The sequence below is a fragment of the Megascapheus bottae genome, chromosome 5 (genome assembly GCF_031878675.1).
Source record: "Megascapheus bottae isolate mThoBot1 chromosome 5, mThoBot2.hap1, whole genome shotgun sequence".
NCBI lineage: Eukaryota > Metazoa > Chordata > Mammalia > Rodentia > Geomyidae > Megascapheus > Megascapheus bottae.
In genome coordinates, this window is record NC_143513.1 from 49,132,222 (window position 1) to 49,153,995 (window position 21,774).

General features: G+C 37.3%; 2 protein-coding genes across 6 annotated transcripts in view; one reads left to right on the top strand and one right to left on the bottom strand.

The window, feature by feature from the left end:
* The first annotated feature begins 123 nt into the window (after window positions 1-123).
* The window catches only part of Ankib1 (ankyrin repeat and IBR domain containing 1), a 167,792-nt gene continuing 146,141 nt past the window's right edge, over window positions 124-21,774 (top strand). Inside the window, exon 1 of the mRNA XM_090333100.1 lies at window positions 124-227. The gene's annotated coding sequence lies outside the window, so the exon portion shown is untranslated. The remainder of the gene's footprint in view (window positions 228-21,774) is intronic.
* Krit1 (KRIT1 ankyrin repeat containing) overlaps window positions 4,325-21,774 on the bottom strand; it is a 54,167-nt gene continuing 36,717 nt past the window's right edge. For 2 of the 5 annotated variants that reach the window (XM_090333105.1, XM_090333104.1), the window contains exons 2-6: window positions 18,809-20,791; window positions 15,242-15,440; window positions 11,140-11,301; window positions 5,514-5,634; window positions 4,325-4,693 (exon numbers count right to left, since the gene is read on the bottom strand). In XM_090333105.1, the coding sequence (XP_090189231.1) occupies window positions 4,510-4,693; window positions 5,514-5,634; window positions 11,140-11,301; window positions 15,242-15,440; window positions 18,809-20,728 (2,586 nt within the window). In that variant the 5' untranslated portion in view covers window positions 20,729-20,791 and the 3' untranslated portion in view covers window positions 4,325-4,509. Of the gene's footprint in view, window positions 4,694-5,513; window positions 5,635-11,139; window positions 11,302-15,241; window positions 15,441-18,808; window positions 20,792-21,019; window positions 21,080-21,774 lie in introns of all 5 variants that reach the window. The other 3 variants (XM_090333103.1, XM_090333106.1, XM_090333109.1) reach the window with 3 other exon arrangements.

Sequence of the window (21,774 nt, forward strand, 5' to 3'; positions counted from 1 at the left end):
GGCTGGGTGGCCCGGGTGCCGCCCCCGTCGTGGAGCCAGGGTAGCGTGGCGGCCGCACCAGGCCCGCCAAAGTATCGGTTCTGAACAATGGAGAGACAGTCCTAGAAAATCTCTGGGACTGGGAGTCGGGAAGAAAACCAAGTCCTGAAGGTAGCCGCCAGCCACTCCCTGCAGGTTGGGACGTCGAGGTCAGCCCGGCCCTGCCCCAGCTGATAGCCGGGCCACAGGTAGTATACACAGCCGCCAAGGTAAACCTAACCTGGTTATTTGCTATGCTGTGTTGTACCCCCCCCCCCAAAAATGCAGCCAAATAAACAAAGACGTTGTGCAAAGTCATGAGCTACTTATTTAAGGTTGCATTTCCCAAGAACACCCGTTATTCTGAGGATTTAGAGGCACAAATATTTTGCAGCAGGAGAAGCCTTGATCTGAATGAGTTTGGTGGCTTCAAATGAAAACATCTCTTACACTATGAATGCCAAATGTAACCCTACTTCCAGATTAACCGGAGGTCCTGACCAGGTTGATACATTGGTTTAGAGATAGTTTTTGTTTGGGACTACAAGGAGCAAAACAAATTGCCTGCTAGATACTCCTACCTAAAGATCATTTCATCTCAGTAAATCCCCCACTCCTCTGCCCTCCTGTGATGCCTATATAGAACGGGTACCACTGTCCACCCTGCTTTCCTCCTCTTCCATTCCTCACATCTAATCAGTCATCCAATCCTGTAAATCTTCCTTCTTAAAAGTTTCTCCATTCCTATTGACACTGCTTTAGGTAAGGTCTCAGTCATTTCTTATCTGCATTACAGCAACAGGATCCTAATGCAACCGGAGCCTGTGGCCTCCAGGCTTATCTTTATCCCATACACTGCTGTCACTTCCTGAGACATTAAAATAAATTTGGGTCATAATCCCAAATGACCCAATTCTAAACACCATAATCCCAAATGTTGAAATCCTAAAAGATCAAAAGAGCTGGGCACTGAAGTGTCATGCCTTTAATTTGTGCTATCATGAGACCTATAGATTTGAGGATTGCAAATTGAAGCCAGCTCATAAGAAACTCTATGAAGGTCTAATCTACAGTTAACTACCAAAACGCTGGAAGTGGAATTGTGGCTGACAGAGCACTAGCTTGGAGGAAAAAAAAAAAAGCTGTCAGAGTTCAAGCCACAGGACCTCCAGGCTAGTGTTCTATCAGCCACAAATCCACAGGTCTATCTAAAATCCTGAAAGAGTGAAATACTCAAATTTTTAGATGCACATATATAAATGAATATATATTTCAATATAATTCTGGAAAATAACTTAAAAACTGCTAAAAAAGGATTTGAGGAAAACCCAATTTTTCAAGGACCACTTTACACAATAAAGTAGGCAATAAAATGTTTTTGATAGCATAAACATGAGAAGATAAATAGTACAAGGAAATAGATTTTTAAGTGAATTACATAAATGTATATCTGTATAGTTGATAGTGGTGTGCACCTAGCTCTGACTTACATAAATGTATATCTGTATAGTTGATAGTGGTGTGCACCTAGCTCTGACTTACATAAATGTATATCTGTATAGTTGATAGTGGTGTGCACCTAGCTCTGACTTAATAAATGTATATCTGTATAGTTGATAGTGGTGTGCACCTAGCTCTGACTTACATAAATGTATATCTGTATAGTTGATAGTGGTGTGCACCTAGCTCTGACTATACAATAACAACCCAAGTCACAAGCAGATTAAAAAAAAAAAAAAAAGCATAAGGAAGCCAGGCAACAGTGTCTCACCAGCTCACTATAATCCTGGCTACTCAGAAAGCTGAGATCTAGAGGAACCAGATTTGAAGTCAGCTTGCACAGAAAAGTCAGTGAGACTCCATCTCCAAGATTATCAGCGAAAGGTAATGCTAGAATACACAATGTGGCCCAAAGATGGAAGTTCGCAAAAGACTTCTCTTTATTTACTGAAAAAGTTTCAGTGTACTCACATACACATATTTACATGAAAACTGCATTTTTTCCAAAGTCAAATTTGAAAAAAAATAGCAAAATAAATTACAATTCTTTAAAGATATTTATACGGTATCTCCAGTATTGGAAATATATAAAAATAAACAAGTGGCAGTAATTTATAATAGAAAAAAGTCAAGACAAACTGAAAATACATATAAAGCTACCACCTCAAAGTTGCCTAGTCTTTTTGTGAAAATAGGTAATGTAAACTTTGCTTTGTGTGTGTGTTTAACACATTAAAAAAAAATACATGCCAGAGGGGCTTGGAGTTTGACCTAGTGGTAGAGTGCTTGCCTAGCATACACAAAGACCCAGATTCGATTCCTTAGTACCACATAGAAAAAACAGCTAGAAATGGTGCTGTGACTCAAGTGGTAGAGTGCTAGCCTTGAGAAAACCCAAGGACAGTGTTCAGGACCTGAGTTCGAACCCTAGGACTGGCAAAACAAAAACAAAACCCATGTCAGGTAGTTCTTTTTTTAATACACACATTAAATATAGTACATTAAATACATCACACTGTTCCATATAGTAAGGATTAAAACCTCATTAGAGCATAGCATCTTAGGAATTCTCTCCATCAAGACAGGTGAGATGACTTTCACAAAACTAAGCAGCTAATTAAGTGATGAAAGAGGAATATAGGGCTTCTTAACTGTACCACTATTATGTTTTTAAAGTATACTTATGAAACTGTAACCCTTCTATGCATCACCTTTATGATAATTATTTAAGAAAACTTCAGCCCTGTTTAAGTATATGTATAGAATCCCAAACTCCAAGATAAAAATAACATGCTAATATCAAATTCATTGTATTAAGAAAATAAGATTGTATGTCTTAATGTGTATCCTTGTTTGTGTGACATATACGCATTTAAAAAAATGGACACAAATTAACAAAAAGAAGGTAAAAATTAGCTTATTGTCCCAGTCCCCCAGTCTTAATTACCATTATGTTGTGTCTTGTTTAAAACTTTTTTGTTTGTGTTCCAATCCTGGGGCTTCAACTCAAGGCCTGGGCACTGTTCCTAAGCACTTTTGCCCAAGGCTAGTACTCTACCACTTGAGTCACAGCTCCACTTCTGGCTTTTTGTGGTTAATTGGAGATGAGAGGCTCATGGACTTACTTGATTCGGCTAGCTTCAAACTGTGAACCTCAGATCTCTGAATAGCTAGGAATACAGGCATGAGCCAGAGGCACCTGGCTTCAAACTTAGTTATAGTTCTTTAATCATATTTTCTAATTAAATCATACTAAAATGCATACTCAGCACATAATAATCCAAGGTAAACTGTGGGAAATGCACTCAAAATATAATAGAGTGACAAAATAAACCATCATATAAACTAATAGGGCTTGACATTTTTAAACATTCAGCAATTTCATTAACCATAGAGACTATCAGCACTAGCCTGAGATTGGCATAGATTGGGATAGGGGTGTTATTCGGAAGTATACTTAGCTTTAGACAAGGCTGGATTGCAGGCCCACACACAGACAGGTTCTTTCTCATTGTAAAACTCTCAGTAGTCTATCACAAGCTATGCATATCAAGACACTAAAATAGAAAAACCTTAGCAGAAAGAGTGCAACTTCCCCCTCAGCTATTCAGAAAAGCCCAAGGAAAATTCTTATTTTTCTTTTATTAAAGAATTTATTAACATTGATTTTTACATCATATTTCAAATGACATGTTAAACAAGTATTCAAGAAGGTACTTAGATTTTAGAACATAATTAAAATTAAGCTGAGAGTTTGTATGTCATAGATTCATATTAATCTATGTAATAAAACATTGTCTATAGAATCATAACCGAGGGAAATTCTTAATGCCATGGCATGAGTCAAATGACTTTCCCTGAGTTAATCACTGTGATTAAATATGTCAAAGACTGGTGTTAGTGGCTGTGTTGCAGGAGCAAGATGTTAAATATGACAAGAGAACCTCCTCCCAAAGTATGTGATATATTCCCCATATGGAAGAAGATTTCTTGTTAGAAAGGGATAGACACGTGAAACAGGAAAATCTTATTACCTGTAAGTTTCATGTAAAAAATATATAGCAACTTGGGTAGAGGGTTAATACTGGGGTTTGAACCCAGAGCCTTTCACTTATTAGACTTATTTGCTCTGCTGGGTGCACCATCACTTAAGCTAAGCTTCCAGCCCTGCTGGCATGAACTTTGCTCCAGATCTCAACCTCCAGAGTTGGAGTAGCTAGGATTATAGATGTAAACCACTGGATGATATAAGAAATTTTTATGAAATTATTTTCAAATTCAATACTCTAAGGCAACAAAGCAGACATGCAAAACTATGTAATATTTTATTGTGCTACCATTAAAATTGTGACTACAATTTTAAATTGGCATGTCTTATTAATGCAAGGAAAGCCATAATTCTTATGTATGATCAAGTGGCATAGCTTGAAAATCCAGCTTCAACTATATAAATGCATCATAAGTTTTCCATGTTTATTATGGATCCACTGGTTAGAATTTAATAGCACGTGAATAAAGAGTTAAAGCTGTTATTTTGTCCATTATGTCATATGCTCCGATCATTTTCAGTGTCCGAATTAGCTGGTCTCTTAAACCAGCAGCAGTTAGTGATAGGCTGTTTTCAGTTTTCCATCTAATAAAAGTTTGGTAGGCTCTTTCTTTTAATGGGACAGGGCTGAAAAAAGTAAATAACAGTTTAATAACCAAATAATTAAGAATATTACTTTAAATTACTTAAAATTGTATAAGATTTTCCAACCAATTAACCAAATTAAAGTGAATCTAAAAGTTTGCTACAAAGTTTTGCACATAGGATATCATTTCCTTATGATAAGTCAACATTTCAACTTACCTTCAATTCTCAAGATGTCAAAAAAATAATTGTGGACCAGGAGTTTGGCCTAGTGGTAGAGTGCTTGCTTAGCATGCACAAAGACCTGGGTTCGATTCTTCGCTACCACATACATAGAATAGAAGCCAGAAGTGGTGCTGAGGCTCAAGTGGTAGAGCTCTAGCCTTGAGAAAGTCCAAGGATAGTGCTCAGGCCCTGAGCTCAAGCCCAGGACTGACAATAATAATAATAATAATAATAATTGTGGATTATAAACCAATACTACTACAGACTTGCAGTTTGATTTCACTTGAGTCTAATGACAAGTCTTTTAGAATCTATTTTATCAGGGAGGAAATTGAGGGACAGAAAAGTTAAAAGGACTTGCTAGAATCACAGATCCAACTGGATTAAAAGCCAAGCATTTGCTTCTTAGAGACCTTTCTCTTTCTTTTATTCTATGGCCTTCCCAACAGGTATCTCAAATGTATAATAAATTAAAATCTCTCATAACAAGTTAGAATTTAACATGATTATGCCACAGCCATGTAATATAAATAAATAATATAATATATTAATATATAACAATATTATATAATAATTCATAATAATATGAATCAGAATGTGAGAATAAACTTTTACAAGTGCTATCATCCCTACATACCTCTTTGAAGTAGACACACTGGTTTCTGAGCTTGCTAGATTTAGTTTGTGACGCAAAAATTCATAACTTGTTTCATTGATACTATTGGCAACTATTTTCAATATCTTCTCTAAGATTTTATCTATATTTGGAAATAAAAAAATTAGCTATTTCTTCCATTTTGAATTAATATTTAGTTTTCTTCAGTACTTTTATCAAATATTTCAGTAACATTGAAAATGACTCTGAAATGTAATCTGAAGCTTGAGCAATTCATTCAATTTCTTAAAAATCCTTCAACAGGAAATGCCTAACTTAAAGGATATTATAAACAACTTTAAGTGAATTTCAAACTTCATTCAAGATTTGAAATGAATTTAACTCCTTCCTTTAATTATCTTTTATATGCTTATTTATGAAACAAATTGAGAAACCAATATATGCATATTTTATATTGTAACCATTTATTTAGTAAGTTTGGGCTTAAATATGAGCCATTCCTGGGCCTTGAACTCAGGGCCTGAGTACTGTCCTTTGTCTTTCTGAAGGCTAGTCCTCTACCACTTGAACCACAACACCACTTCTGGCTATTTTCTATGTATATGTGGTACCAAGGAATTGAACCCAGGGCTTTGTGCATTTCTTTTGTTTTTTTGTTTTTCCAGTCCAGTTGTTTGAACTTAAGGCCTGGGCATTATCCTTGGACACTTTTTGCTCAAGGCTAGTGCCCTGCTACTTGAGCGTATGGCTTTCTGAGTATGTGGTACCAAGGAATTGGAACCTAGGGCCTTGTGCTTTCTAGGTGGGCACTTTACCACTATGCATTTGTTTTTTTTTTTTTAAGAATTTATTGACATTTATTTATTTATTTATTTATTTTTTTTTTGCCAGTCCTGGGCTTGAGCTCAGGGCCTGAGCACTGTCCTTGGACTTTCTCAAGGCTAGAGCTCTACCACTTGAGCCTCAGCACCACTTCCGGCTTTTTCTATGTATGTGGTACCGAGGAATCGAACCCGGGTCTTCATGCATGCTAGGCAAGCACTTTAACCACTAGGCCAAACTCCCGGCCCTTGATATTTATTTTTACATCATATTTCAAATGACATGTTTAACAAACAAGTATTTAAGAAGGGAATCTCTATATACAATCACTGGCATTTAGATTTTAGAACATAATCAAAATTAGGTTAAGGGTTTGTATATCATAGATACATATTAAACTGTGTAATAAAACATTATGTCTATAGAGTCAAAGGTTTTTATGTCTATGTAGTTGTGTTTATCTCCAATACCATGTCCATAGCATTGGGTATACAAATATTATGTCCTCGCTCTTGTACTGTTTGGATCTAATAGCCACATATTAAGAATACCATGCGTCTTTTGTTCCTTTGGTCTTGACTTGTCTCACTCAACATGATTCACTCTAGATTCATCCACTTTCCTGCAAATGCCATTATTTTATCTTGTCTATTGGCTATGTAGAATTCCATTGTATATATATATATATATATATATACCACATTTTCTGTATCCATTCATCTGCAGTAGGGCATCTGGGTTGTTTCCATCGCCTGGCTATTGTGAATAGTGCAGAGATGAACATAGCTAAGCAGGTGTCCTTATCATATCTTGGGTTATGATCCTCAGGGTAGATGCCCAGAAGTGGTATGGCGGGATCGTAGGGAAGGTCTATTTTCAGTTCCTTTTTTTTTTTTTTTTGCCAGTCCTGGGCTTTGCTCGGGGCCTGAGCACTGTCCTTGGACTTTCTCAAGGCTAGAGCTCTACCACTTGATCCTTAGCACCACTTCCAGCTTTTTTCTATGTATGTGGTACTGAGGAATCAAACCCGGGTCTTCGTGCATGCTAGGCAAGCACTCTACCACTAGGCCAAACTCCCGGCTCTATTTTCACTTCTTTAAGAAACCTCCACACTGCTTTCCAGAGTGGCTGAACTAGTTTACATTCCCACCAGTAATGCAGTAGAGTTCCTTTTTCTCCACAACCCAGCCAGCATCTGTCATTGTCTGAGTTCAAAATCTTGGCCATTCTTGTTGCAGTAAGGTGGTATCTTAGGGTTGTTTTTATTTGAATTTCCTGTATGACCATGAATGATGAACATTTTCTCATATGCTTTTCTGCCATTCTAATCTCTTCTTTTGATAAGTCTCTCTTTAGTTCCCTTGCCCATTTAGTGAATGGTTTGTTGGGTTTGGGCTGGGGGGAGAGGGGGATTAGTTTCTTGAGTTCCCTGTAGATACTGAATATTAAGCATTTGTCAGATGTATTGTTGGTAAATATCTTTTCCCAGTTGGTTGGCTGTCTCTCTACTTTTGTGGCTATGCTTTCATCTGTGCAGAAACTTTTTTTTTCTTCTTCTGTTTTTTTTTTCATTTTTTAAATTTTTTATTGTGATTAATAGAAGGGTTACATTATATTCACCAGATAGAAGGTGCATAACTTCACAAACATTGATACCCTTTCTTATGACATGGTCCCCATTTCCCTCCCACCTCCCCCCCCCCCCCGGCTTATCTTGATTTCCCCCTTCCCTATCCAATTTCAAATAACCAATTAAGCACATATGAAATATATCAGATAACAAGGTGAAATATTGTAACAATATGAGATAACTAAGGGATGGCAAAAGAGATGAGAGATAACATAGCACATTAATAACAACAGTCACTCATTATATGGCTTTTGTTTCCTTCTCCTGGAGGTCCTTACATTTAATGTCATAATATTTGGCCTAATGTCTCTAGATTTTGTTGTATTGTAAATCTCTGCTAGGAGAGCCCAAGGTTTCTACTGATTATGACAAATGAGGAAGACTATTGGGCCTATGTTCCTTTGAGTCTGGCTTACTTCACTTAATGATTTTTTCTAAGTCTTTCCATTTCCTCACAAATGGGGCAATGTCGTTCTTTCTGACAGCAGCGTAGAATTCCATTGTGTATAAATACCACATCTTGTTGATCTACTCATCAACTGAGGGACATCTGGGTTGGTTCCATATCTTTGCTATGGTAAATAGTGCTGCAATGAATATCATTGTGCTAGTGGATTTAGTATGCCCTTGTTTCTGGACGCTTGGGTAAATGCTAAGTAGTGGAATTGCTGGTTCATAGGGGAGCTCTATGTTTAGTCCTTTGAGGAACTGCCATACTTGTGCAGAAACTTTTTATTTTTAGGTAGTCCCATTTATCGAGTCTCTCTCTACTTCTCTTCAATATAGTGCTGGAACCCTTAGCCAGCAATAAGGCAAGAAAAAGACATCAAAGGGATCCACATAGGGAAAGAAGAAATTAAACTATCCCTATTTGCAGATGACATGATCCTCTACTGAGTGACCCACAAACTCCACTCCCAAAATACTAGAATTGATAAACTGCTTTAGCAAAGTGGCAGGTTACAAAATTAACCTTCAGAAGTCAGTAGCCTTCTTGTACACCAACAATACACAAACAGAAGGCCAAATCAAGAAAATGATCCCATTTGCAATAGCCCCCAAAAGAATAAAATACTTAGGAGTTAACTTAACCAAAGATGAAAAGGAATTATTCAATGAAAACTATAAAAACCTAACAAAAGAAATTAAAGAGGACACTAGGAAATGGAAAGACATCCCATGCTCATGGCTAGGGAGAACCAACAGTGAAAATGGCTATACTGCCAAAATTGATATACAAATTTAATGCAATCCCCATCAAAATCCCAAAGACATTCTTTATTGAAATAGAAGATACAATCCAAAGGTTCATAGGGAACAAGAAAAGACCTAGAATAACCAAAACAATTCCAGGCAAAAAGAGCAATGCCGGTGGTATTACAATACCAGACATAGAGCCATAATAACAAAAACTGCATGGCACAAAAGTAGACCAGAAGATCAGTGGAACAGAATAGAAGATCCAGAAATAGAACCACATACCTATAGTCAACGCGTATTTGACAAAGGAGCCAAAGATATACAGTGGAACAAACACAGTCTATTCAATTATTGGTGCTGGCAAAACTGGGCAGCCACATGCAGAAAACTAAAAATTGACCCTAGCCTTTCTCCACACACAAGCATTAACTCAAAGTGGATTAAAGACCTCAATATCAGACTGGAAACTGTGAAACTACTTCATAATAAAGCGGGAGAGACATTGGAACTCATAGGCACAGGCAAAAGATTCCTGAACAGAATCCCAGGGTCACAACAGATTGGAGAAAGACTCAATAAATGGAACTGCATTTGTTTTTTGTTTTGTTTTGTTTTGTTTTTTTAAAAAAACAAAACTAACTTTTAGCTAAGTTGAAATACATCTGCAAACTAGAGATCTTCGAATGACAATGCTCATCTCAAATATGTTCTGGGTTTTCTTTCTTTTCTTTCTCCTCCCTTTCTCTTTTCTTCTTCTCTTCCTTTATTTTTAGAGGTAATGGAAATTGAACTCACAGCCTTCTATTTTCTAGGCATGTACTCTACCCACTTGAACCATGCCTCCAGCTTTTTTGTTTTTCTATTCTATGCATATATGCTATTAATTATTTGAACTAAATTACATGCTAATGACAAATGAATATCCCACAAGTAAAAGTTTCATAAAGAAACTTTATGACCTTTGATATTGCAAAATAAATACATCCTCTGTGCTATTTGTCCCTACCCTCATGGTACTTAAGCTGCAGAAGGAAGGCTTCTTGAATATACACAAAAGTGGTAAATGTCTGAGGTTCTCTCTCTGACCTGTTGCCATTGCCTATTGCATTTCCCCTTAAAGACTGCAATGAATCCTCCTTCCTTGAAAATTTGAGAAACACAATGTTAGCTAGGAGGTTAATCCCATGACATTTGTTTTACCTATCAGAAATATTTTGTGAATTCTTAAAAAAAACAATTCTTTATTTATAGAAATGGAATTACCATGGGATATTCCTTTTTAAATAACAGTACTTAACACATGCACAGAAAGTTAATTACAGTTACTGTAACTTTTAATTTCAAAGATGGCAAACAGATGGTTGCAATGGGGCCCAAACTAACTGACATCAAGGGTAGAAATATCTATGGACTTCCTTCAAAACAAGTTAGAATAACTATATCCAGTAGAAAAAAAATTAGAAATGAAGCAATCCATGTATGTAGTCTCTGAATCTGTCCAGAATTAGGAAAAAAAGCCTACTGAAAGGTATTAAGGTTGCTGAGCACTGGTGGCTCATACCTGGGATCCTTGCTGCTCAGTAGGCTGAGATTTAATTGTGGCTCAAAGCCAGCCCAGGCAGGAAAGTCCATGAGCTTATCATCAATTAACCACTCAAAAACTGGAAGTGAGCTGTGGCTCAAAGTGGTAGAGCCATAGCCTTGAGCACAAGAGCTTAGGGACAGCACCCAGTCCCTGAGTTCAAGCCCCAAAACCGATGAAAAAGAAAGGTATTAAGGTCAATGTGTAGGAAGTAGCCCACCACCCTTCCATGAAACAAATTTGCCTGTTTTCAAAGGTTCAGTTTGTGTAGTTCTGGATTAAATCATTGAATAATGAAAATAAATCCCTCTCATAATAGCGAAGATGATATTTTAATGGCTCCAGCCACAGCTATATTTTAATCTACAGGTGATACCACAAAGTTTCTTAGATATGGAGCACTCAATACTTACCATCTCTTTCATCTGCCTTTTGTAGATAGTGTGTAATTGTATATAGTTGTTTTCCTTTACAGATTTCCATGGGAGGTCTCAGCAAAGGGTTGTCATCAAAATTTATCTCCTTCAGTGAAGAAAGATGATAGATACCACTAGGCAGATCTGTGAGATTATTCCCTAATAGGAACAAAGTTATTGAAGCATACCTTTCTATAAAATCAAGCTACAGCAACAAACAACTATGTATAGAAATCGACTGCAAATACCAGGTCCCATAATGGTGTGAAGTCCTAAGAGTTTATCAGTGTTTGCATGGTAAGAGGGTATACAGAAACAGTGCAACTTCCTGTTTTCTAGAGGTTAGTTGGAGATAAGAGTCTCAGGTCCTTTTGTGCCCATGCTGGCTTTTGAACCTTGATCCTCCTTGAGACTCTTGAGTAGCTAGGATTATAGACATGAGCCACCACGCCAGGCCTGAATGGCCATTTTTAAAATAAATTTTTTATTCAAAATAAGTAACACATTTGCAGGAAAATTGCAGAAATTTTAGTGAGATCTTATATACTTCTCTCTCTTTTAGAGGAGTATATAGAAACTTACCACATCCTAATGGTATTGTCCCACATTTTATTACATTTGTCCAATCTAACAAAACATTGGTACATTTCCATTAACTAACATATTCTCTTTTGGATTTACTAGTATTTTTAGATCATATACTTTTTTTTTCTAGAACCCATTCCAATACACCATTTGTTTTTCTGGTAGGGAGGTTTTTGACTCAGAACTTTGTACCTCCTAGACAAGTGTTCTACCACTTGAACCACACAGTACCATTTTTCAACTTGGACTGTGATCCTCCCACCAATTACTTCCCAGCCTAATCTCTTAGATAGGGTTTTGGTAATTTCTTGCTTGAGCTGGCCTCCAATAGTGACCCTTTTTTCTCTGCCTCCCAAATATCTAGGATTACCAGTGGGAGTCATAGTGGCCTCTCTCTTCACCATCTCCTTTCACCCTCCCCATCCCACTAGTTACTGCCTCAAACTCCCTCTGTTGTTTTACACATGAACCAGTTGTTTTCTTACTGTTGAGTTTCAAGTGTTCTTCGTATATTTTGGATAATAGTCCTTTATATGAATAGGTTCTTTTTTCCCCTTGTTGGTAATGAGGCTTGAACTCTGGGCCTGGATGCTGTCCCTGAGCTCTTCAGCTCAAGGCTATATCGCTCTACCACTTGAACCACAGCACCACTTTGGGCCTTTTCTGTATATGTGGTACCAAGGAATCCAATCCAGGGCTTTGTGCATGTTGGCAACCATTCAACCACTAGGCCAAACTCCTAGCCCCTGAATAGGTCTCTTTCAAATAGTAAGAGCTCCTATATATGAGGCTTTATTCCATGTATGATGTGCATTGATGTATTTATTCTTCTGGTTATCTGTGACATAGAAACACATGGTTTTTTTTTTGTTGTTGTTGTTGGTTTTTTTTGCCAGTCCAGATCTTGGGTTCAGGGCCTGAGCACTGTCCTTGGGCTTTCTCAAGGCTAGCGCTCTACCACTTGAGCCACAGAATCACTTCTGGCTTTTTTTTTTCTATGTATGCGGTACCAAGGAATCGAACCTAGTGCATGCTAGGCAAGCACTCTACCACTAGGTCAAACTCCCAGCCCCAACACATGAATTTTTTAAAGGAACTTTTCCCCCCTGTTTATCTATAGCTTGACTGTGCTGTGCTGGGTGTTTCAGGTTTTATTTTGTTTTGTGGTTTGTTTTGTGCCAGCCCTGAGGCTTGAACTCAGGGTTTGGGTACTGTTGCTGAGCTTATTTTTGCTCAAGGCTGGGGCTCTACCACAGGTGAGCCACAGCTCAGATTTTTTTGGTAGTTCATTAAAAGTAAGAGTGTCACAATCTTTCCTGCCCAGTCTGGCTTCGAATTGTGATTTTTAATGCTCAGCCTCTTGAATAGCTACATTATAGCCATGAGCCACTCATACCCACCTGGGTGTTCTGCTTTATTAAGGTGACATTCAAATAACAAATTTAAAGCAAACAATGCACTAAATGCTACCTTTAGAACGTCAACAGTACTTCAGTCCAATTCCAAGCATCAAGTCAAAAAGGAAACCGTATATAGAGTAGGTAGTTGTTCCCTGTTCTGTCACTTTCCATCCCTTGACAACTACCATTCTCCAGTGGATCCCTGTATTTGCCTAATGTTTCGAATATTTCATATACATGGAATTACATATAACTCCTTTGTGTATGTGCATATATGTGTACACATATGTGTACATTTATGTCTGAACCTATCAGTTAGCATAATGTTTTCAAAATTTATCCATGTTGAGAGGAAAATAGAAGGACTTCCCATGTGCTGAGCCTCCACACATGCTTAGTCTCCTCCATTTTCTAGCCTCTCCCATTACCCTCCATTAATACTATTAGATGCGCATTGGTTTGTTAGTAGTCGTGTTCTACTAGTATTATTCAGTAAAAAGGTAAGTTTTGTTTTCTGTCTAGAAACCCTCCAAATTAAAATAAGGAATGGGGCACTGTTTGTAAAGGCCACCTAAAAATGTAGTCTCATTAAATCAACTATTCATGATGCTAGCTTCTATAAACACTATGAAGCCCAATTTGTTGAAATCTGTTAATGAATTTATACTTGTGTACAGCAGCTGTTCTGAGAACTTTATGCCTTAGACAAACTCAAGCAGATGCTTATCAGAAATAGTAAACACATTGGAAACAACCTGATTGTATTGATAATGGATTGATTGTACCAATTAAATATTGTATAGATTTTATTTAATTTTGCCAGTCCTGAGGCTTGAACTCAGGGCCTGAGCACTATCCTTAGGCTTTCTCAGGGCTAGTACTCTACCACTTGGGTCACAGTACCAATTCTGGTTTTTTCCATGTATGTGGTACCAAGGACTTTAACCTGGGTCTTCATGCATGCTAGGCAAGCATTCTTACCACTAGGCCAAATTCCCAGCCCGTGTTGTATAGATTTTAAAAATGAGTAAATTATGTCTTGTGCATATGTATAAAATATTACTGGATGCTAGCATCTGGAATATGAGAATGAATACATAGGTGTTTATTATTTTCTGTAAATTTGAATATTTCATAATAGGAATTATGAAAAATACTAACCTAGTATTTCTCGCCTTACTTTCAGGAATTTTTTCTGATATCTTTCAAGTGAGTGCTTTATTTATTCATTTACTTATTTTATTTTTTGGCAGATTATGGAGTTTGAACTCAGGGTCTGCATGCTATCCCTGAGCTCTTTTGCTCAAGGCTAGCACTCTACTACTTTGAGCCACAGCTCCACTTCCAGTTCTTGTTGTTTTTCTGTGTGTGGGTCATGGGGCTTGAACTGGGCCTGGGCACTGTCCCAAGCTCTTCGGTTCAAGGCTACCACCCTATCCTTGGGCCTGGGCACTGTGGTTCCTGAGCTCTTCAGGTCAAGGTTACTACCCTATCTTTGAGCCAAGCTCCACTTCCCATTTTCTAGAGTTAATTGGAGATAAGAGTCTCAGGTCCTTTTATGCCCAGGCTGGCTTTGAACCTTGATCCTCAGATCTCAGCCTCCTGAGTAGCTAGGATTACAGGCATGAGCCACCACACCTGGCTTCCACTTCCAATTTTCTGGTGCTTGATTGAAGGTAAGAGCCTCATGAACTTTCCTGGAACTTTGATCCTCAGATCTCAGCCTCCAGAGTAGTTAGGATTACAAGCATGAGCCACAAGTGCCCAGCTATGATTTACTTTTTCATATCCCTTATGAGTTTGTAAAAGATAACTCTTTGAAAGTCTTTAAGCTACTAGAGTGTTGTAGGGTATAGAAGGGGATCAGAAGAACTAGCCTGTGTCGTAAGGTTTGTTCAGATTTGAAAGGGAAGACATAATGTCTGATATTGCCAGAGGTTGGAAACGTGTTCCTGTTCCTGAGCTGTGTAATAAGCTTTTGGGGGCAAGAATGGAATCTTATGCTTTGTTCTCATTTCCTGTATTTACGGAATACATTAAGTGCTTAAAATATTCTATGTCTTTTTAGCAAACTTTGCAACTATATATTCTTATTGATTATGCTTAATACTCACCTTTTAGATTTAGTTGCTGGAGAGCTTTTAAAGATAAAAACGATAGTGGAAGATAACTTATGTGGTTGTTGACTGCATTAAAACTAACCAGATTTCTCAATTTCCCTATATTTCCTGGAATCTCTTTGATCGCATTATATGAGATATCAAGTAGTTTAAGCTGAGTCATATTAGTCAGATCTTCTGGAAGTCTTGTTAGCTGTAATAAAAAATGGATTATGCTTTTATAATTCCAGATACATATACTTTGAAGGTACATCAGAATAAATCAGGGAAGGAAAGGGAAGTTTTATGTGAATGTCTTTTTAAAAATTTATTTATTTTTACCAGTCATGGGGCTTGAACTCAGGGACTGGACACTGCCCTTGGGCTTTCTCAAGGCTAATGCTGTACCACTTGAGCCACAGTGCCCCTTCCAGCTTTTTCTGTGTATGTGATACAGAGGGATTGAACCCAGGGTTGATATATGTTAGGCATCACTCCCTGCCAGCCACATCCCCAGCCCCTGAATGGCCTTTTGAGAAGGAGTAGGATTGAAGCCTACTGCCAATGGTTTTAGTCTGTAATTCTTCCTAAGGCAGGAGCTGAGGTCCACAGTATCTTATTCAAAGATGGTCTAGGCAGGAAAATTCAAAGAATCCATCACCAGAATAGTCAGCAAAAAGTTGAAGGTGTGGCTGTGCAGTAGAGAAGCAGTAAAGCAAGTAAGCCACACAAATTCAAGGTCCTGAATTTATGCCCCTCAGTTCCCAGGTTGAAAATGTCACTTGGAAATACGTTCCATGGGATATTCTTCTTGAATAATAGGATACATACCAGGCCTGCCTCAAACTCTCAACTCTTCTTGATTCAGACTTCTAAGTGCTACAGTTATGGGAATCTCCCAGTATAGTAACTGCATTCTGAGTTCAGAACTATTAAGAATAGTCCTCTGGAGTGAAGTTTGGTTGTTTTGACAAGGCTTGCTATAAAGGAAACTAAGTCAGAAGATAGAGGATGGCTAGAAGGTTTGAAGTAATCCAAGCATGAAGGGGTCAATGATAACTGGGGACCAGGATTGGAAAAGTGATGTTGAAAACTCCAGAGAAACTTGTAAACTATAGAACTGGGTGCTGGTCAAAACAACTCCAATTATGCATAGTTGGAGACTATGCACATGGAAGTGACAGCAAGTATATAATGAGGTCTAAGAAGTTCTTAAAACAGACAGAGACTAAAGGGCATAGCATTGAAGACATCATATACATAAAGAAGAGGAGGGGATCATAAATTAGTGAAGAAATTTGATGATGATTATATTGCAAAACTTAAAACAGTTGTTTAGTACAATGACAACCTTTTAAATGTACTGCTATGCTATATGTTCCATGTATTTATGTAACCATTTTCTGGAGTTGTCATGCTCAAAATATATAACCGATGTCATTGTATGTATATATGCATGCACGCATATATGTATGTACATATGTAATATATTTGGGTAACACAAGGGTTCGAACTCAGGGCTTTGTGCTTGCTAGGTAAGTATTCAACTACTTGGGCCACACCTCCACCCCTTTTCTTTTTCTTTTTTTTTTTTTAATGAGTCATAGGGCTTGAACGCTGCCTGGGCGCTGTCCCTGAGCTCATCAGCACAAGGCTACCGCCCTACCCTTGACCACAGCACCATCTCCTGTTTTTTAGAGGTTAATTGGAGAGAAGAGTCTCAGGTCCTTTTGTGCCAGGGCTGGCTTTGAACCTTGATCCTCAGATCTCAGGCTCCTGAGTAGCTAGTATTACAACGCACACAGCCCCACCCCTTTTCTTTTAGCTAATTTTCAAAATATGGGGGTTGGATTGGCCTCTGGCTGTATTCTGCATACATTTTCAATACTGAGATTCTAAGACAAATCAGTACACACACACACATACACAAATGTGCTCAGGAGGCTGAGGTCACTCTGAGGATCATGATTTGAAGCCAGCTTGGGCAGGAAAGTCTGTAAGGCTTTTCTCTTCACTTAACCACCAAAAAGCCAAAACTGGGTCTGTGGATCAAGTGGTAGAGTGCTAGCCTTCAATGGAAAATCTCAGGGACAGTGTCTACACCCAAAGATCAAGACCCATGATTAGCACACACACAAAAAGCATCTCTAGGGCTGAGAGTATTACTCACTGTTAGAGTGCTTGCTTAGCATATTTGCAGATCTGAATTTTATTCAAAAGGAAGGAAGGAAGGAAGGAAGGGAGGGAGGGATGAGGGAAAGAAGGAAAAGAAGGTAGACAGGCCTTCATCTAGCAATTTCCCAGAGAAATTTTCCTAAGGAAAATGCAACATTCAGTCTAAAATACAACAACAACAATATATTTATGGAGAAATTTACCACAGCATTAAGGAAAATACAACATTCAAAGTACTTAACCATTAGCAACATCAGTCATATATTGGTTATAATTATTTTATAAGATTACATATCTAGGAAAAATGCTTAAGATAAATGCTTGCAATATGAAGGGAGAAAATAAAACTAAAATTGAGTATGTTCACTGTTTTATAATTACTTAATGAGAAATCCATATAAGAATGGAGAGCCAGGACCAGGAGTTTGGCCTAGTGGTTAAAGTGCTTGCTTAGCATGCATGAATACCCGGGTTCGATTCCTCGGTACCACATACATAGAAAAAAGCCGGAAGTGGTGCTGAGGCTCAAGTGGTAGAGCTCTAACCTTGAGAAAGTCCAAGGACAGTGCTCAGGCCCCAAGCTCAAGCCCAGGACTGGCAAAAAAAAAAAAAAAAGAATGGAGGGCCAGGAGTTTGGCTAGTGGTAGAGTGTTTGCCTAGCACGCACAAAGGTCTGAGTTCGATTCCTCAGTACCACATACACAGAAATGGTGCTGTGGCTCAAGTGGCAGAGCTCTAGCTTTGAGAAAGCCCAAGGACAATGTTCAGGCCTGGAGTTCAAGCCCCAGGACTGGCCAAAAAAAAAAAGGAGATGAAAAGCAGGTAAAACTCAGCTTGTGTCATTGTTATTATAACAATATGCTTGTGGGATTATGTTTTTAACTAATTGTCTCAAATTTCTAGATTTTCAGATATGTGTTTTATGACATTTGTAACTTTAAAATTCCCTTTAAAATAAACTGAAACAAAGATGTAGAAAATTGTTAACTGTATTTGATTCACATTGAATTTTAGTGAAAACTTCTTAGTAACTCTTTATGTTAAGAAGTATATCTCTAAGCCATGTTTTTGTGGAGCTCTGGAGGGAATGCTTACTGTAAAAAATAAAGCACTTCTGGGGCTGGGAGTTTGGCCTAGTGGTAAAGTGTTTGTCTAGCATGCACCAGGTTCGATTCCTCAGTTCCACATACATAGAAAAAAGCCAGAAGTGGTGCTGTGGCTCAAGTGGTAGACCTCTGGCCTTGAGAAAGCCCAAGGACAGTGCTCATACCCTGAGCTGAAGCCCAGGACTGGCAAAATATAAATAAATAAATAAATAAATAAAGCACTTCATCTAAGTTTAAGACACATGCACACACATATTCTTATCCTGTTTTGTCCCACAAAATCCAAATATCAGTCTCTTACCTTTCTCCCATTTATCTGACTTATGTAGAGTTCTTCCAGCGATTGAAGTTGACATATATTAACAGGAAAATACATAAATTGGTTGCTTGAGACGTTTAATTTCTGGATTCTTTTTAAATTACGTATTTCTGAAGGGATTTTCTGTAGCTGGTTCTCAGAAATATCAAGCATTTGCAAATATTCTAAAGCACACAATTCTGTTGGGAAAGTTTCAAATTTGTTACAAGATAAAATAAGTACACGGAGTGACACCATATTAGAAACAGATGGAGGAATTGTCTTGATTAGGTTTTTACCAAGATCCAGGTGATTAAGATGAATAAGAGAACACAAGTGTTCAGAAAATATGAGGAGTTTGTTTCCATTCAACTCAAAGTGAAGTAGCTGTTTACTGAAAGATATATCCACAGGTATTTCTGAAATAAAATTTCCATTAAAACTCAAATAATAAAGGGACTCTAAGGCACACAGTCCCACTGGGAAATACACTATTTTGTTATAATCTAATCCAACTTTAGTTATTTTCCTACAGTTTTTTATTTCAATGGGAACGTATAAAATTGTATTTCCTGAAAATTCCAGACTACGTATATTACTAAGATGTGAGATCATGTCAGTTATTTTCATCATATTGTTTCGATTTACATGGAGTTTTCGTAAATTTCTGAGCTTCTGGATGTTTTTCGGTAGTTCTGTTAGTTGATTATCACTAAGACTAAGGTATTCCAACATCCTGCAGTTGGTAATTTTCTCTGGTATATCTTTCAATAAATTGTTATCAAGTATGAGGACCCTAAGTTCTCTGAAATTCTCAATTTTGTATGAAATAGCTTCCAATATATTGTCAGCTAGTCGAAGTTCTTTTATGTTGAATAACTGGAACATTTCCACAGCCAAAAATGTAAGTTTATTGTGATCCAGTGTTAGTTTTTCTAAACATTTAAGTTCTCTAATTTCTTTTGGCAAACTTCCTATCAAGTTCCCAGTAAGATTTAGTGAAAGTAAGTTTGGAAGGAAGCATAGAACTTTAGGAAATATTATTAACTGATTATATTCCAGATTGAGAACACGCAATGATTTCAAACTAGGTAGAGTGTCTATATGTCCTAAGTTATTTTTACCCAAATTTAAATTTTCTAACTTTTTAAGATTTTCTAAACCAGAGAAAGGAAAACTTTTGATACAATTGTTATTTAAAAGGAGTTGTGTTATATTCCCAAGCTCTGATATTTCTTTAGGTATATGTGATATTTGGTTGTGACTGACATTCAATATCCTTAAATTATGAAGTAACTGAATTTCAGATGGGAATGATGTTAACCCATTTTCTTGCAAAGAAAGAATCTCAAGTCCTAGAAGATCTGCTGTGTCTGCTCCTTGAAAACTTCTTATTTGATTCTTGCTTAATATTAGATACTTTACATATTTGACTTTTAAGATGTCCTTAGGGAATTCTTGTAAACCATGGGCCTCCAAATTTACTGTAAACAGATCTGAATCTGAGACCAATTTTTCCTCACTATTTTCAGAGACTTGTGGACTAACTTTTTCTATTTTCTCATTAGCTAGCAAGTCTATACTCATCTCAGTTGTTTCTAATGATGAAATTGGGAAAGTTTCTGGTTCAGGCACTGTCCTGGCATCTGTAGGAATTGTTTTAGTAAATAGAATATTTTTCCCTTTGTTTTCACCTCTGTTAATATCAGAAGAGGATGTTGGTTGTAATATATCCATTATGGCATTTGTTTCATCAGTCTGATTGGAAGATTTCCGTTCCTGGTGATGAGAAGCTTCATTTAACAAAGTTGATCTTTCTTTAATAAATGCAGTCTTCTTCAATGACTGTGATTGAGATTCTTTCTTAAACTGTGTGCTTATATCTTCTATGTCTGAAGATCTATCTTCATCTTCAGGCATCATATTTACTCTTGTTTTATGTCAATTAAAAATGGTAACTCTTCTTCATGTTTCTTCCATTTGAACCTACAAAACAAATGTTAATATTAAGAGAAAGCTATCAGAATTACAAATGATTTACTTTACAACTATTCTATAAAGAATAATTAATGAGTGTAAAGACATATTTATAACAAGCTAATTTTGAACAAGACTCCTGGTTAAATATTGTTCATTTATTGCATGCTTTGATCACACGATGGTTGAAATTACATTAAAATTGTAGAAAAAGAAGTTAGGTTCTCTGATTCATACCTGTAATCTTAGCTTCTTGGGTGCGGATTGATGATCAGAGGATCACAGCATGATACCAACCTGGGTAAAAAGTTCACAAGACTCCATCTCAACGAATAAAAAGTTAGATTAAGATGGTACATGTCTCTAATGCTAGCTACACTGAGGCATAAGTAAAAGGACTAGTACTGGTTGCCTAAGCACAAAGAGAAATCCTATTTGAAAAACAGCAGAAGGACTGGGACAATGGCTCAACTGGTAGACAGCCTGTCTCAAAAACGTTTTGAGTTCACATTCCAATACTGCAAATATATATATATATATATATATATAGAAAAAGAATGGGGAGAAATCAAAGAAAATTAAAAGAATACAAAACCAGATGAATTTACCAAATTTAGAAAGACAGTCTATCACCATTCTCAGAAGCATGGGAATCTCATGTAAATACAAATATTGCGCAGGCAGGCAAAATTTGGCAAGCAAAAATAGATTAATTCTGTTTTTAAATAATTCTCGGTAAAGTGAAAAAGATCCATATTAATTTGTTACTGTTAGAAAGACTTGGATAAGCCAGGTGTCAGTGGCTCACGCCTGTAATCCTAGCTACTCAGGAGGCTGAGGTCTTGAGGATCAAGGTTCAAAGCCAGCCCGGCCTGAAAAGTCACCGTGAGAAATAAAACAACAAAAACAATCCCGAAAATGGTGCTGTGGCTAGCCTTGAGCAAAAAGAGAGGACAATGCCCAAGCCCTGAGTTCAAGCCCCACAAGAGACC